General features: G+C 42.2%; 1 protein-coding gene across 1 annotated transcript; it reads right to left on the bottom strand.

Moving 5' to 3' along the window:
• Positions 1–5,457: 5,457 nt before the first annotated feature.
• GSTO1 (glutathione S-transferase omega 1) lies at positions 5,458–17,022 on the bottom strand. The gene is made up of 6 exons (XM_004428047.3): positions 16,934–17,022; positions 16,584–16,692; positions 12,930–13,152; positions 10,052–10,150; positions 6,458–6,564; positions 5,458–5,719 (listed from the first exon to the last, which is right to left on the bottom strand). Exons 1-6 carry the CDS (start codon positions 16,965–16,967, stop codon positions 5,566–5,568), a joined length of 726 nt encoding a protein of 241 aa, XP_004428104.1. The 5' UTR covers positions 16,968–17,022; the 3' UTR covers positions 5,458–5,565.
• Between the last annotated feature and the right edge of the window lie 1,103 nt (positions 17,023–18,125).

The raw sequence follows: 18,125 nt of genomic DNA, 5'->3' as shown, positions 1-18,125 counted from the left end.
CAGGATCTTAGTCTACACCAGAGACAGGCAAACTTTTGCTATAAAAGTCAAGAGAGTAAATATTTTAGGCTTTTCAAGCCATCTTGTTTCAACTGCTTAACTCTACCCTCATAGGGTGAAAACAGCCATAGATAATATAAAAATGAATGGGTGTGGCTATGCCCCAATAAAACATTTTTTTGGACACTGAATTTGAATTTCACACATATATAGTATTTTTTAATAGACTTTATTTTCAGAGCAGATTTGGGCTCACAGCAAAACTGAGCAGAAGTTATAGACATTTCCCATATACCCCCTACTCCCACACATGCATGGCCTCCCCACCATCAACATTCCATACCAGAGAGGTACATTTCTTACAATCAATGAACCTACACTGACACATCATTATCACTCAAAGTCCATAGTTTATATCAGGAATCACTCAGTGAATTTCATATAATTTTCATGTGTCACAAATTATGGTTTTTCTCTTGATTATTTTTCAACCATCTAAAAATGTAAAAACTATTCTTAGTTCTTGGACTGTACAAAAACCAGCGGTGGGCTGGATTTGGACTACTGCCCTTAGTTTGCCCATCCCTGGTGTATATTGACAATGATTGAATAGTGTCGGGGGAAGAGGGAGAATCTCCCTCTGCCCTTTCCCTTAAGGTTCTTCTGGCTGGCCAAATAATCAACAAGACAGGTTAGCAGGAGAAAATAATACCAAGTTTAATAACATGTATACATGGGAGAAAGCAGGGACACTGCGTTTCTCAACACAATAGCAGAAATTCTCGTCTTAAATATCTTTTTCAGCCAATGACAAAGGAGGATTTTGGCGGTGGGGGGAGTCAGTTACAGGAGATTACCACTAAAGCACAGTAAACAAGAGTAAGGTTTATTATGTAGCTCAAGGCCTCACCTTCCACATTGACAAGTCACTAGAGATGAGCTCATCCCCCTCTCTTCTCCAAACAGAGAGGGAGATACCTTTACAAATGGAGATTTCCCTTATAAATGTAAATGATTGTCTGGCAACTCTTCGAAGGGTCATCCAGAGAATGTGGCCAGAGAGACAGAACTTCTGATAAGAGGGGCTTGTTGGTGCCTTTCCTGTTGTAACATTTACCCTACGTTATCTTTACAGCCATCATGATAGATCTGTTCCAGGAAGGAGCCACCATGTCAAATTCTTTAGGCAGTTAGTGGGGGAGGTCAAATGTCCTCAGAGAAAACAACCAAGGTAAAGAGATAGATTTCAGGGTGGCCAAATCTTGATCTCCCACAATAGCAATGGCCAACTGGGAATTCCATTTGTAAAGTAAAAGGTTCTTGGATCCACAGCTTTTTCCTTTGTCAGAAGAGAATGCATTTCTAAGCTTTTTCTTCTCATTCCCACCTTTTAAAGGAAACCAGCTCTGAGAGTTGGAAAATATTGGTTATTAAAAGTATACCTGTATATGGGAAGTAATGTTCTGAAATGCAAGTCTATTTAGTGTAGTTAGGGAAGAAGAGACAGAGGGATGGAAACAGTTCTTCTGCTGAAGGGAAGCCATAAGATGTCAAGGTTCTCACTTGGCACTATACCCAAACCTTGGCTTTGGCACGCAGGCAAGCTATCTAACCTCTTTGACCTTCATCTTCCTCACCTGTAAAATGAGAATACTAATAGTACCTACTTGAAGGGTTTTCAGTGTGGAATGAAATCATACAGGCCATCCTCAGCACAGTAAGAGCTCAGTGTACTTCAAAATTAATGACTAATATCAGTAAATTAGAACACATTTTTAACAGCATAGTGCATTCTAACACTATATCCACAAAGATGAAATGCACTGCAATTCAGCTTTGCCAAGCACATTAGAATTAAAACCAGAATCAACCCAGAATACTAACTTCATCAGTTACCAGTTTAACGCCAGCTGAATGGGTTGAATGCTGCAGGCTACGTTTCAGTAGTGTGGTTTTTAATCTTACCACTGAACACTATGGTTTCCCTGGAAAGATTTTAATTATGACCTTTAAGCTTATCCCTACTTCCTTTTTAAGATCCAATACGTACCTCTCTGAAATCCTCTTTGCAAATTTTCCTTCTATGTTATTATATCATGTTTACACGTCTGTTATACTGACTCACTCAAGCAAGAAACCAATGGTAGTAAGGCCATACTAAACCTACTCCAAATTGGTTGCCAGCTACCTGAAATATAATCGGATCTGTTTTGAAAACGTGGGGAACTTTTGTCATGGGTGATAATGACTTAAGCCCTCTAGGAAAAGAATGCCGCTACAGAAGTAATTTCTTCACTCGATTCACAAGACTCTGTTTTGAGAAGAGGAGAGGAAGTGGAGTTTGCATTTTGCAGTTTTTCAAAATTTTTTTGTCATACCAATCTCTGATAGTGGTAGAAACTGAAGGACATTCCTCGTAATATTTCAGAAGCCTAACTTACATGAAAGATTATGTTACCTGGTGTTCAGTTATTGTTCAAATTCAAAGTGGGATAAGTGAGGGAAAAGGCTCTATCTTCAGATGGGCCTAGATTCAGGACTTGTTCCCAGGAAGTTAGGATTATAGGGAATTCTGTGTTGTAATGTCTTGGAGACATTTTTTTTTTTTTCAGTTCTCTTGAGCTACAATTGACACACAGCTCTGTATGACTTTAAGGTGCACCACATAATGACTTGACATACATATATCGTGAAATGATTACCACAATAAATTTAGTTAACATCCATCTCCTCATATAGTTATAAAAAAAGATTTTTTTCCTCATGATGAGAACTTTTAGGATCTACTCTCTTAGCAACTTTCAAATATACCATACAGCAGTGTAAACTATGGTCAACTTGTTATACATTACATCTCCAGTACTCATTTATCTTATAACTGTAAGTTGGTACCTTTTGCCCACCTTCATCGAATCTCCTCCCACATACACAACCACAGATCTGGGACATAGTAATTATACTAAAGTTGTCAGAGGAGGAACTTCATCTTCCCACTAGGGAAAGCAGAGTCAAAGGTGAGTTTCTTTTTATGTACTTGATTCTGCTTTCCTATCACTATTTTTCTTTACAGCTTGAGGAATTAAAGAAAAAAAATTTAAACATTTTGATATAATAACATTTAAATGAACAAACGCAGATTTTCAAGATCCTGAAATCAGCCAAAGTCAAACATTTGTAAAATCAAACAAAACACACTGAGTTTGGAAAAGGAACATCAACACTTCCTGTTAAATCCCAGGCAGTATAGTGGTGTGTCAAAAAACCTCTCCTGGCTCAAGCTCTAAATGCTAAGAGCTGATGAATAAAAAAGAGACCGGGGCAGAAGCATGTGTAAGTTCTTATCTCAAGAAGGGTCTAAATGACTGTGAGTTCAGACTGGATTTGAGTCTCCTCTTCAGCATTTACTGGCTGGTTGACTTTGGGCAAATCACAACTTTCTGTGCCCTGGTATTGTCATCCGTAAATCAGATCTAATAGTACCAATACATCACGTGATTTGGAGAGGATTAATTCAAATAGTGGATGAGAAGCATTTAATACTTAGCGTTCTCCTGTTATCTAGTAAGCATTCAACATTAGCTATTATTATTATTTGAATGTAGCAGGGAAGACCCATAGACCTCACAAAGACAGGACATTCCCAGAGACCAAATTCCCGATTGCCAGTGCCTTATAATGTAGCCAAATTAGCGGTGCCAAGAGGCAGCGCTGACAACTAGTGATCTGCGGTCTTTTTTACCTGTCTCCAGCCAAATCAGAAACATAACAACTCAATGAGTTTGGTTTTTTTTCTTTACGTTAAATATATTCGCTTCAAAGACGTGTTTCTTAGCCTTAGATTATAACCCTTGTACGTTTTTGATGTTAAAAATCTTTGATGAAACTTTGATAAAGTAGTTGGACTTTCTTTTAAAGGTGTTAGGCAAAATAAAGTTGGCAATCCTATTCTGGGCCCCGAAATTCGTGAAAAATCCCCAAATTCAGAATTAACCTCAACCCACTCTTCTCTTCAAACGCAGCACAGGCCTGACCGGCCCACCCGGTGGCGGTGAATGGAGAGAGACCCCCGAGGGACCTCTGGCCCCCTGGCACACAGAACCGGAAGTGGAGAGGCAGTGGCCGCAGAGGGAGGCGGGGCCCAAGCAGAACCCGCCCCTTAGAATCCTACCCGCCAACTGGCCGCAGCGCCCAGAGCTTCAGCCAATCCTCGAAGCCTTTGGAAACGCTCCGGCCTAGCAATGCCGAGTGAGCCAATCGACGGCCGCGTTACAAGCTCCTGGAGTCGTGAGTCCCTGCGCGTGTCCGTGGTGGAAGCCAAGTGGTGGCTGGGTGAGGACCTTGGCGCCCGGGTCTAAGTCCACCTGGCGTCCGCATGCAGCCGACCCGGGCCTGGAGGGTGGGGCAGGCGGACGGCGGCAGAGATGGGTCCGCCCGGAGCCTGGGCGTAGGTGGCGACAGTGGGCGGCAGGAGGCCGTTTGTGAAGTCAACCGGTTCTCTGCTGCCTCTCAGGGTGCGGCCCTCGCGTCGCCCTCATCACCGTGGAGCAGGGGGCTCATTTCAAATATGGATTTCCCGGCCCACCCCGGACCTACTGATCCGAAATCCAGCAGTGAGCCTTAGGTGATTGTTATGCGCTCTTAAGTTTAAGTACAGGAAACCAGCCTGTATGGGGCGGGTCGACAGCCCCCTAATTCTGATAGTAAGAGCAGTGTGCTGCGTGTGTTCTGCAGGTCTTTCTGCCAGCATCTTAAGGCCTTACTTTACGGTGGGGCCTTAGTTGAATCATCTGTAAAATGAAATGATGTTCTCCGACCTGCCTTCTTCTCATGGAGGTGATGTGATCATAAAAATTAAATAGTGAGAAGCCCAATGAGCTATAGAAGTGTATGGAAGATGGCATTAATATTTCTGCATTACTCATCCAGCCTTACATACTGTATTGACGGATGTGGTCTTCAAAGTATTTAATTATCTATATGGGACACCTGCTGTGTGCCCACTGTGGGATTTAGTAGGAAGGATTTGAAGGGGATAGAGATTGGAGATGGGGACACCAAATGGGAGGCCACCTAGTCACCTGGCTATGAGGTGATGTGAGTTTGGTCTTTAGTGGTGACAATGGGAATAAGAAAGGTAGTGAAATAAGTTGATGATGGAAAGGAAAGAATAAGGAATTGAAAGTTTCTTGACTCAGAACCCAGAAGACAAACTTGAAAGGGCATCTCCTAAAATAACAACAGGGTATCCAAGTGGAAATGTCCTATGGACAGTTAGAAATCTAGATTGAAGTCCAGCTCTCACTAGAGATGATGATTTAGAGGTTTTCATCATAGACTATGACAGATCCCTTAGAGTCATTTGAGCATCCTAAGACAGGAAATGTGTTCACATTTCTGCAGGAGGGCCTTGAGGAAACCCCACAGTTAGGCCATGATGTCAAATCAGAGAAGGTGAGCCACTGAGAAGTGAGAGCTTTTATTTTATTGGTAAAATAAAAGCATGTTGTTATTCATTTTAGTGAAGGAAAATATCAGACATATTTTCATTGCTGACTCCTGCCCCCATCAGAGCCCATAGTCACAGGCCTCAGGGCTGTTCTGCAAGTAGAGATCTAAGAAACCTCGAAGGGTCTTCGCATCAGTAATGAGGAGTGATGCTATGGGATCTTCCCTCATGGCTGCCATCCAGAGCTTAAGTTTTGGAGCGTGGTCTACACAGCTGTAGGATATGGAAAGAATGGAGGCATGAGCTAGATTAACCATGAAGGCATTGCAAAGTCTCCTATATAGCATCATGATCACTCTGCAGTTTCATTTTGTTTTCTTCTAACCTTTAAAACTATTTCTTTAAATGCACATAATCATAGAATATTATATTTGGAAGATATTGTAGAATTCTTTGTTTTATGGAGGAGGAATCTTAGAGTGAAATGACTTGCTCCATTAGCATAAGAACTTGTCCAAATTGAGAGACTGATAACTTTTTAAAATGAGAACATGAAAGACAACCAATCTATGGCCAAATTGGGACTAAAAGTAACCCTGAATGGCTCTAAGCTTTAAGAAGTGGGAGTAAGCCAAGGTGGCTGCCAAACTGCAAAACATGGAGTTTGGAAAATAGTATGGGAATCTTGCTGGTAAATGGGAGGTAGCATTGGTTATACAATCCTGCATGACATCCTTATAAAAATGTACATCCTTTTGGATTTTCAACCAGGAGGGAAGGAGTAAATTACTTTTAAAATATTTTACTAAGTCACAGAACTCCCTGCCCTACTAGAGATGAGGAGGAATGGTGAGTGCAGGCATATGACATGCCCTGGATACTCCAAGACTCTCCTCCTCCTGTCTGCTTGTTCCCATTCATACCAGTTGTATGAAATATTTTAATTTTTGTTCAGAAAAAAGGTGAATATATACTATTCTGAATTATTCACAAAATACTCAAATGTCTTACTCATTTAGCTCCACTACTTCCAGCCGTTCAAACCAGGGCCAGAGGAGGTAATCAACCATAGAAATGGAACTGCCACCAAAGAAGGTTGTCTTCTTCTTGGTCAGAACCTGAACATTAAACAACATAAGAGTACTTATTAGTGTATCTAGTAAGATGCATCATCAGAGATGATGAGGGCACGTTAAGTAGAGTGATGAAAGCAGCCCCTTTCACCCTGGCATATCCAAGTTGGTTTTCTGTCTGATCAGTTTAAGCTTTAGAATCTGTTAGTTTGAGATGAAGCAAAACAATCAATAAAATAAACTAGACAGTGGAGAAAAATAAAACAAGCCACAGAGTACAAGATCTTTGTAATACATACACTCAACAAAGGACTGGTATTCAGCATACAGAAAGAACTGGAAATCAATAAGAAGAAAGGCAAACAACCCATTAGAAAATTTGGCAGGACAGACACTTCACAAAAGACATCCAAATGGCCCATAACCATTTGCAGAGGTGCTCAACTACATTAAACTGGAACCAAAATGTAATACCACTACCCATCCAGCAGAATGGCTAAAATGAACAAGAGCAAGTTAACAAGGGTGTAGAACCACTGCTGGTAGGAGCGTAAATTGGTACAACCATGTTTTAACAGTATCTACTAAAGCTGAGTGCATGCATACTTTATAATCCAGTAATTCTACTACTTGTAAATGTGAACATATATTCACCAAAAGATATGTATAAGAATGTTCATTGCAGCACTATTTGTAATAGCCCCAAAGTGGAAATGTTTACTGTCCATTGGGAGTAAAATGGATAAATAAATTGTGGTATAGTCATATGTGGGACACTATACAAAGAATAGGAATGAACTACACACAACACAGATGAACCTCACAAACCTCATACTGTATGAAAGAATCCAGACCCAAGAGAGTGCATATTATATGCACCATTTATATAAAGTACAAAAAATAGCCAAAACTAGTATTCTGTTTCTTGATATGCGTGCTAGTTACACGGCTGTGTTCACTTTGTAAAGATTCATTAAGCTGTATTCTTATGCTTTGGGTACTTCTCTGCATATAATACTTCGATAAAAAATTTACTTAAAATATACTGGAAATAACTGGATTAACTATTAAACAGATGCCAAATAAAATTATTTGAAAACCAAGCACAAATAGTATGTTTCCTAAATTTAAGAAGGTGAATTGATATTATGGTTTTGCCAAAGGTGGGAACTAAGAATATTATTTGGTTAATAAACACTAAACCAACTTACCCTTTATAAAACTTCCATAGTTTTTCTCAGGGCCCATATAACATTCTGCCTTGTAGACTGATTGTTTATATCTACCTGAGTATTTGTCTTTTGTCTACTACCTAAGTAATCATCTGAAGAATATGGACAGCATCTTACTTTCTACCTCAGCAGAGTGCCTTGCAGTTATTAGGCACTCAGAATTGTACAATAAATAAGTCTTTCTGGGTCTGTCCTTAAACTGTAGTGCCTGGTAATTATGCATAAATAAAATTAAGTATGGTGGTTTCAGTCAGCAGCCCTAAAACATGGAAAACTCATTTTAAAGCACGAGTTTTTAACCTGAAGTCGGTGAACTTAGATGGGGAAAAAATTACATTACTCTCCCCACTAACCCCAAATTTAGGAGATATTTCCACTATGAAAACGGCAGTAAACCATAGCAGTATGAGTGAATCGTATATTTTAATTTAAGCATTTAAAAACATTATTCTGAGAATGAGTCCATAGGCTCTACCAGGTTGCCAACTGGGTCCACAAAAGAAGTCTTAACTTTCAAAAAACAATAACCCACATGCATTCTCTGACCATAATGTAATTAAATTAGAAAACAGCAAAAAAGGTAGTTTAGGGAACTTGAAAGTACAATGATAAATAATTGAGAGGCAATGAGAAAAATCACAATGGAAACTGCAAAAAAAATTTAGAACTGAACGATGAAAATACTGCATATTCAAACTTATGGGATGCAACTAAGATGTTATTTAGAAATAAATATATGGTGATCATTAATGCATTAAAAAATCAAGAATGACTGGAGATAAATGCATTAAATACCCAACTCCTGAGCTAGTTAGTAAAAGAGCAATAGTAAATCTAAAGAAATTATAAGAAAGGAAATATTCAAGTTAAAGCTGAAAATAATGAGTTGTAAAACAAACCCTCGAGGATTAAGAAAACATATACTAATTATTTGAAAAAACTAATAAGATACATATCTAGAAATACTGATCAAGAAAACTTGAGAAAAGGCACATAACCATATTGGAAATGAATACAGGTATATAAGTAGTTATATGTAGAGATTTTTAAAAATTAGGAAACATGAGCATCTTTATGCCAATATATGTGAAAACTTAGATGAAATGGATAATTTTCAAGAAAAATCACCAAAATTGATTCAAGAAGAAATATAAAACCCCCAAAATCAATTACCATTAAAGAAATTGAAATACTAATGAAAAACTGACCCCCATAAAAGACACTAGGCTCAAATGTTTTACAGAAACAGCCAAACCCTATCAAATGGTTTCAGAGATTAGAAATACAGGGAAAGTAACCCAACTCATTTTATGAGGTTAGAATAGCCTTGATATAAAAACCAAATACGACACTATAAGAACAAAATAATGGTCCAATCTCATTTATGAACAAATATGCAAAAATCTCTAAAATATTAACTAATTCTAGAGTATCTATGAAAATCCACTGAAAACACGTAGGTTTTATCCCAGTAATGCTAGGATGGTTCAACACCAGAAAAATCTGTCAATAACACCATATTCATCAGATTAAAGGGAAAAAATTTTCTGAACATTTCAATAGATTTAATAGATGCAGACAAAACATTCAATAAAGTCCAACACTCATCCGTGACTTTTTAAAAAATTAGCGAACTAGTAATAGAACTTTCTTCATAAAAAAAAGGTTTCTGAAAAAAATCTACAGCAAACTTCATGCTTACTGATAAAATGCTAGGATACATTCCCATACAAGACAGGAACTATGTCTTCCCTCAGGAAAAACCTAAGGCTGTGTGTGAGCGGAATGTTGCAAGGCCGAGAAAAAGACTCGATCAAAAGGCCTAATGGCAGCTCTCCCCCAAAGGAGGTAAAAACACATCCGGGCTTCCCCAAGTTGCCTGTATGATTCATGGCAAACTCTTTGTGACGGGAAATGGTATTTGTGCTCTGATTACAGTTATGTTAATTTTTTTTTTTTAATATATGGACAAGGACTGGAAACGAGCAGGGAAAAATGACAACAGGTGACAAATATAGAAGTGTTGGTGAAATTTTCTTTTTTCCTTGTTATTTTAACATCAGTGCAACAAAATGTTTTAAAAGCAAACCCATGACAAAATATTTTTAGGTGTTTTGGTTTATATCTTAAACACAACAGCTTAGGGCAATCTGTTGTAAACTAAAATTCCTTACTTGGTGTTATTATTAATTGCCATAAAGTGATTTGGGAAATTGGGGTATGAAGAAAAGATTAGAGGAAAGAAGAGGGTGGATATAGTGTATCATTTACTCTGATAAAAACTAGAAGTGATTGCTTACCTCCTCTAGCTTGCTGAATTGTTTACGCAGTTCTTCTTTATCGCCAGCGAAGTTTTCCTTATTTTGCCCTCTAAGAAAGCGTATTAGCAAAGGTGGTATCTAGACAGAGAATAATTTCTTAGTTTATCAATGTGATGCTAACTATACCAGCCCCCTCACATGAAAGCACGCTAGAACGTTCATAGTCCCAGTGTCAGGGTGTTCTAGAAACTTCAAAGGTGCACCAATTCCTGTGTTCACAGCGGTCATGTACTGATCTTGGAAACAGTTTTGTGACCCAAGATGCTTCACTGGCTAGGATTTTATAAGTTGCAAATAACAGAACCCACTTTGGCGAGTTTGAGCCAAAAATGTCTTAAAAGGACACTGAGTGGCTCATAGAATTGTTGAGAGGCTGAACAAATAGGCTTGGAACTAAGCTGGAACATTCCAAAATCATGGTCAGAACTCACCTGATGGGAAGCACCCACTGCCACCAGTGGGCTGAGCACTAGATGCTAAGTTGGTGCCACTGCCGGAAGTTGGACTCAGGTAACTAACGCCATTAGTACTGAAGCCATTTCTACTCTGGAATTTATTTTTTTATTTTTTTTAACATTTTTATTTATTTATTTATTTGTGAGGAGATCAGCCCTGTGCTAACATCTGCCAATCCTCCTCTTTTGTTGCTGCGGAAGATTGGCCCTGGGCTAACATCCGTGCCCATCTTCCTCCACTTTATATGGGACGCCGCCACAGCATGGCTTGCCAAGCAGTGCATCGGTGTGCGCCCGGGATCCGAACCTGCAAACCCTGGGCCGCTGCAGCAGAGCGTGCACACTTAACCGCTTGCGCCACCAGGCCGGCCCCTCTACTCTGGAATTTAATCTTGCAACCACCACAGCTCCTGAGAGCCAGGAGCTCTGCCACCAGCCACTCACCAGCAGAAGCAGTGCCCCACACCAAGCTGTTTCCCCATGTTGCTCATTTCTGAATTGAACTCTACCACATGTGTATCTGACAAGAAGAGCCCAGGTCCCAGGCATTGGCCCAGCTGCAAAGGGAGCTGGGGAAGAGAATTTTTCTGAGTTCTACCTTGGGGAGGACGTGAGAAGACTGTTCAGAAGGAGCTAACTACTTCACGCCTTGACAGGTGTAGCGTCAGGAGCTTTAATGCTTGTGGTGGAGGTGTTGGTGTGTTTTAATACTTTGGTCTTTGGTATCGTCTCATTGCAAGAAATGCAAGAGACAGAAGTCCACTCATCCCAGTTTTAGTAAACAGGCACTTGTAAGAATAGAGGAGAATGGCCTGAAATCGTATCGATGTCAGTACAGCTTGCCCTCATTGGAACTGAAGGTTTGCAGGCAGTGCTTCCATCCACATTTCCATCTGGGCCTGTCTGGTTTGCATCTCTGCTTCTCCTTAAATGTCTGATCTATATTTTCCATATGTCAGTTCCCTTTGCAATGCTCTTAATTTCTGCCTCTCTAAAAATTTATTTTTTACATGGCTTTGGTTTGTCAAGTCTCCAATGATATATTTATACAACCTCTACTGTCTCAGTCTCTGTGTCTCAGTTCTAAGTTCCCAGGAGAGAAGACACTTGGGCAAGGGATGTGAGTGGAGGCATTTCTAGTTTGCTGACCTGTAGCTAGGAGGGCAGGGTCATATGGTACCTAAGGCCACCTCTTCCCTGAATATGAGCCGGGAAGTAATGGTGGGCATCTCCAGCTTTTAGCTCATTTTTTTCCTAGACAATACAACGACTCTCTTGTTACTATTTTTTTCTTTAATACTCCAACATCTTTCTTGTAAATGCCATATTCCCTGTCCATCATCGTAGACAGCAACTATCTCTACTATTCTTGCACTCTCATTCTGCTAAGCCAGACAAGTCCCTCTTCCTTCCCCATTGGCTTCCCTTTGCAATGTCTCCTTAAACTATATGCTCTCTCTGTAAGTCTCATCGTCTAGGTTTTCTTTAACTATTTCTTTCACTAAAGACAAGATATTTCTTTACATGGGGACATATATCTTGACAAGGTAACAGGATTATAAATATATAACCTGATGTTGCTGTTCTTGTTGTCCACTGTTGGTCATTTCTTTGTCAATACTAATGGTTTGAACTAATTTACGACATTCATGCTAATTAAGATACTAACAATTCTTCTAAAGGAATGCCATTTACTCAGTCAGCTGAGAACTATTGCCAACACTCAGTAGATGCTCACTGCTAGACCCTGTGGCTAACACAACAAGAGCTAACATTGCATATTTACCATGTGTTGGACTCTGCTCTAGGTGTTTTATATTATCAAAGGTACAGTTATAAGTAACTTGCTCACAGTCACACACTAGAAGTGGCAGAGCTGGTCACAACTAAGCAGTAAGCCAGCAGTGATGGAAACATGGCGCTCACCCTCAAGAAGCTCACAGCCCTGGTGCAACACATAGGCAAGAAGGCAGGCAGTCACCGACAGGGAAGGTCAGCACATGCAGGAACACAGCGCTGGGCACTAACCCAGCACGGACAAGCTTCTGGAAGGTGGCAGTATCTGAGTAGATACATGAAAGAGGACTTGGAGATAGCCAGGCAAAGTGAGAAAGGGGAAGAGTCTTCTAGCAAGAGTTGAGAAGAAGGTGGCGAGTTTGAGAAAACAAAACATTCAGTATGGCTGGAACATAAAGCGCCAGGAGAAGAGTGAAGAGGCGTTAACTTTGGAGAGGTAAACGGGAACCAGATCACGAAAGGGCTTGCAGGACGTGTTGGAACTGACAAGAGCATAGTCCTGTTCTGTGTCCCTTTCCCAAATCACTGAACCATAAATGACAGCACTGATTAGCTTAAAAAACAAAGGTTTTTCAAATAGGAGTTGAAATTTCTTATACACACACCTGAGAAGATAACGCAACAATAATCTTTTGGCGAGCCTTCTCATAGGGGTCATCTGGCCACAGCTTCTTCCCTGGATATGCTTCATCCAGGTAGTCACAGGTGATGGCAGATTCGTAGATCAGTTGACCCTTGCTGTTTTCCAGAACTGGCACCAGACCCAAGGGATTCTTCTCAAAGAACCAATCAGGCTTGTTTTTCAGGTTGATGTTGATGACTTCATGCCTGAAAGACATATAGACAATGAAGAGACTGAAACATTTTTTGTACTTCTGAATAAATCTTCACTGGCCCTACCGTCCACTTGGCTGATCAGACCCCAAATTTAGGAGTCAACTTAGTCTTGATTCCTTCCCCTCTGCCCCCGCTTCCTCAAGTCAGATGGATTAGCCAGATGTCAGTAGACCTCCAAATCATATTCTGACTTTATCCATTTCCCAGCTTTACGACCGTCACCTCATCCAAAACACCGTCTGCCACCTGGACCTCTACAACAGTCTCCCAACTGGCCTGTTTCCACTGTGGCTTCCCTACAGTCCATTTTCCACACACAGCCAGGTGGAGCTTTGACAAAAGTAAACTGGACGGGCCGGCCCCGTGGCTTAGCCGTTAAGTGCTCACGCTCCGCTGCTGGCGGCCCGGGTTCGGATCCCGGGCGCGCACCAACACACTGCTTCTCCGGCCATGCTGAGGCCGCGTCCCACAAACAGCAACTAGAAGGATGTGCAGCTATGACATACAACTATCCACTGGGGCTTTGGGGGGAAAATAAATAAATAAGTAAAATCTTTGAAAAAAAAAAAAAGTAAACTGGACAAGGCCACCTTCCTGCTTACAACCCCTCGATTGCTCCTCATTGCAAAGAGGATAAACTCTAAACACTTTCCACGACATGCAAGGCACATTTGCTATGGCCCCTTCTTACCTGTCACACCTCTTTCCTATGACTTTCCCTCTGGTCATTATGATCTGGCCACACTGGCCTTTTTTATATTCCTTGAATTTGCCAAACATGTTACCACCTTAGAGCGTTTGTGTTTACTGTTCCTCTGCCTTCTCTGCCTGTCTTCACAGGTCAAACACCACATCCTCAGAGAGGCCCTCCCTGACCACCTATTCTGAAGCTGCTGAGAGCCTCTATTACATGATCATCTTGTTTTACTTTCTTCATTGAACTGATATGTTTGTGAAATTACTGTGCACACCTGTTTACATGTTTCTTATGTCAACTCCCTGGAATGTGAGCTCCATGAAAGCAGGGATCTTGTGTGTCTTGTTCATATTAATAAACACATAAAAGCAAATTTTAAATAGATTTAAATGCTATGAAGAAAATCAAAATAGTTTCAGATAGGTACTCAGTAAATATTTGTTGAGTGAATGAATAAAATAGATAGAAATGCTTCAAGATTGTCAATAAGATACTACATTTTTGGCTAAGAGGTATGTTAATTGTAATTTATGTGAGGCAACTAATTGAATTGTGTCTACTAGCCACTATATAAGAATCATGATAAAATTCAATTCCTTTTGCTAATTTGAATAGAAAGTTCCTCACTTTTTACAAGGATATTAAGGAATCCAAAAAAATCCACCCACAAAATAAACTTTCAGATTAAATCTCCAAGCATTGATATTTTTTTTTAAATGTTACTTGGGTAAATCATACAAAATAAACCCAAAAGGAGGAAAACAGGTAAAGTCCAGGTTATATTCAGATTGTAATTAGATCTAACTTGTATGTTGCCTGAGAGATCTTAGAGGAACTAAGAGAAAGGAAAGTTTCATATAATTGTTAAAGCCAGGTCCATATAATTGTCAAAGCTGGATAATTGCTCAATAGAATATTCAAAAATAATATACAACACCTTTTGTTTCCTATTTCTGCAGTAGCTAGAACAGCATTTAGTTGAGGATTAAATGTGTAATTCCTCATGGAAACAAAGGAATAGCCAGATTGAACACTAGCGTGTGTGTGTGTTTGTGTGTGTGTGTGTGTGTGTTTTAAAAAGCTCATGTGCTGACAGAGTACTGGACATTCAGATACAAGCCACTGCAAGAAAAATGATGCCCCCTGCCAAGGAATTACCAATATTTCTGAAACTTTATACTATGAGAACAAAAGCTAGATCCTGGGCTTTTGTGATAAAGAAAGTTCTCGGTACACATATACATTTTGGTAACCTGGCGTTGTGAGCCAACAAGTCAACACACCTGCCACAACAAGTGGAAGATGCACCTTTTAGAGAAAACCATGCTTTCACGTGGTAAAAATCTAGTCCCTCTCTGATGAAAGTCTCCCGGGACTCAAACTGAAAACTGATCCATGAATGTAGCAGACCTCTGTTCGCTCTACCTTTCGCCACACTTCACGCCCCATACACACACTATTAATGGTAAAATCATTTCCATTTTCCTTTGGAAAACTGTCCCAGTAAGTAAGGTAGGGTTGTTTTCAACCTAGAGTTGAAAACAGAGGGGCATATAACCGAGGATTTGGTGCCCCCAAATCCAGCTGTGTCTTGCTCCTGGACTTTTCAATTATATGAGCACAAGATATGTCTTTTTTCAATCCAATCTAATTTGGATTAGATTTCTCTCACTTGCAATAAGAGACTTCTGATTAATACAGCAAATAGTACAGTGTTTGGATAAAATACAGTGTTTTGGATAAATGTTACTAAATGTTGAGTATTTTGCTATGTGTTCAGAATCAATTTCATCCAAATAAGATGCAAATCTTAGTGAAGTGATGGCTCATCCAAAAATTTGTTTTTTTCTTTAGAATGCATTTTACATTTGTTTTAGGAAAAAGAATTGCCTGCCTAATTCTCCCCCTAGAAGACTATAAAATTAGTTTCTAAACCCTAAGCACATAGATGGACTTTTTCTTAAGAATGTGGGCTATGTTTTAAACTTGCATGTGATGGTTATCTAATGTTTGTTCAACAGATTACAAAGGTCATTGGAAAGGAGGTGGTTCCAATGGATATTTGGCATCAGAGAAAAGCCAAGTGACTTTGCAGATTTCCTATGGATAAGCCATATGTCAATAAGCATGCTAGCTTCAATGAGGCTTCACAAAAGACTGCATTTTCAGGCACCGACACTTTCTTTGACTCAACCAACAAACCAGTCTATAGGGATATGTACAGTACAGTTAACTCAGCACTCTGCCAAGAGCGTCAAGGTCTGGTATCTGTACTGGAGTAAATTACCGACTATTCGAGAAGGGACCATATACTCAGAATAACAGCAAACAGTCAGATAAGCCAGACATGAATGGAGAAATGGGGTGAAAGGGAAAGGACAGCAGACCAGGAACCAGGGATCTCCCAGAGCTGAAAGAGCTGCTGCCTGTGATGACTGGTCCAACGATGTCGGCAGATTACTAACTTGCCTGGAGCCCCAGTTTTTCCAATCCATGAAATGGTTAGGTTAGTCTAAACGGGGTGCTAGACTGGTGGAGTCTGTGGCATTCTCCCCGTCCCCCAGCCCCAGGAGAGAGTCCATAACTTATGTCCTCCCAAAAGGCTGAGAAAAGTTTACTTTGCAGTAAAGGAAGCTCCGGGAGCCCTATTCGAGATTCCCACCCTCGCCGCCCTCAGCAGCTGGTTCCGAGCCGGCTCGGGAGCGGCCCCCGCCTCGGTCCTCACCGGATTCCCTTGGCGTTCAGGGCCAGGAGGGTCATCTCGGCGAACGGGCAGAACCTCATGCTGTACAGGCGGATCACGCCCTCGGGGACAGGCCCCGGGGGCGGGCTTCCTGAGGGGAAGAAGCGGAGGCGGTTACGGCCCCGAGAGCGGCCGGCCCCCCCCAGCCTCCCGCCGCCCCCGGCCCGGCCGCGGAGACGTCCCGCGCGCTGCGGCCCGGGCCCGTTCCCCGCGGGCGGGGGCCCTGGGGCGGCTCGGCTCCGGAGCAGCCGCAGCGGGACACGCGGCCGAGGGTCGCCGAGATCATCCCCGCCTCTCGCCGTATATATTCCTCTCGCGGGGGCAGGCCTCACCCTTCCCCAGGCTCCTGGCCGACGCTCCGGACATCGCGGCGCAGCGCAAACTGAGCTCGCGCCCGGAGTCTGCAGGCAACTTAGGAAGCGGGTCGCCCCTCCCTCCCTCCTTTAGTCCCTCCCTCCTCTGCTCCCTGCCCTCCTCTCTCAGAGGCGGGGACCAGGGGCGGACCCCGGCTCGGCAAGAGCTGCGCTCCCAGAGCCCCGCTACGACCGCCGCGCCCAGGCTCTAGTCCCCGCCTTCTGCAAGAAGGACTGCGCGCCGCCGCGGCCTGCGCGCCTCCAGGGACATGGCGCCCGGACACCCCGCTGGCCCTGACCCAGGGCCCGCCTTCCTGGCTTTGTGGGGGTAGCGCTTACAACACCGGAACTGGCGGTGGTACCAAAGTGTATCATGCTGGCCCAGAGATGCAACCACGTCGAGATGCACAAAAGAAGTTCGAAACCCTCAGAGCCATTCCCCGCCTCCCAACCATGGTGGTCTCCAGGCTACCCTCCACTCGGTTCCAGGCCTGACCCTGACCCTGACCTCCCACTTCCCGCGCGGGGGCGGGGAAGGCGCGCCCCGGCAGCCCTCAGGAGGCACCCACTTGGTCGCAGCTCCCCTTGCCCTAAGGCTTCCCCAACTTCCCCGGGCTCAGCGTGCACTCACACGGTTCCAGAACGTGCTCTCTAAAGGTTCCTGTTCTCCAGCTCGTCCAGCCGCCTGGACAGCGTTTTCCTTTTCCTCTCAGTAATGGTTTAATATGACTACTGGGAGGACCACTGTCCCTACTGTCACCCACAGGACACATCCTTTAGTCTTAACCCAAAGGAAACACACAGATCTGGATATTACTAACCTCAGAATAATGGTGCTGCTTTCAAAAATCTATTTATTAAACATTTGGATTTTGAAGCCCTAGTAAGGGCACAGGCTCAGAGTCAGGTAGGTGGGCTGAGTGAATTTAATCCCGAGGGTCTATGAAAAAGGTCTGGCCAGACCGTCCTCTCAAACAGCTCCTGGTAACTTAGGGGCTAAGAAAGAGGGGGTTCCAGGGCACATGGTACAGATACGGGAAAAGGCTATTCAATATTTTGCTTGACTGCCTGGGTTGTTTTGTTGTTGTTTTTTCCTTCCCTTAGACAGACGAGTGGTGGGTTCCAGGACAGGGAAAGGAACCTGGCCCTGACACAGTGAGAGCACCGAATT

Source organism: Ceratotherium simum, chromosome 6 (assembly GCF_057802395.1).
Source record: "Ceratotherium simum simum isolate JZ-2026a chromosome 6, ASM5780239v1, whole genome shotgun sequence".
Lineage (NCBI taxonomy): Eukaryota > Metazoa > Chordata > Mammalia > Perissodactyla > Rhinocerotidae > Ceratotherium > Ceratotherium simum.
This window is presented reverse-complemented; position numbering and strand designations above follow the sequence as displayed.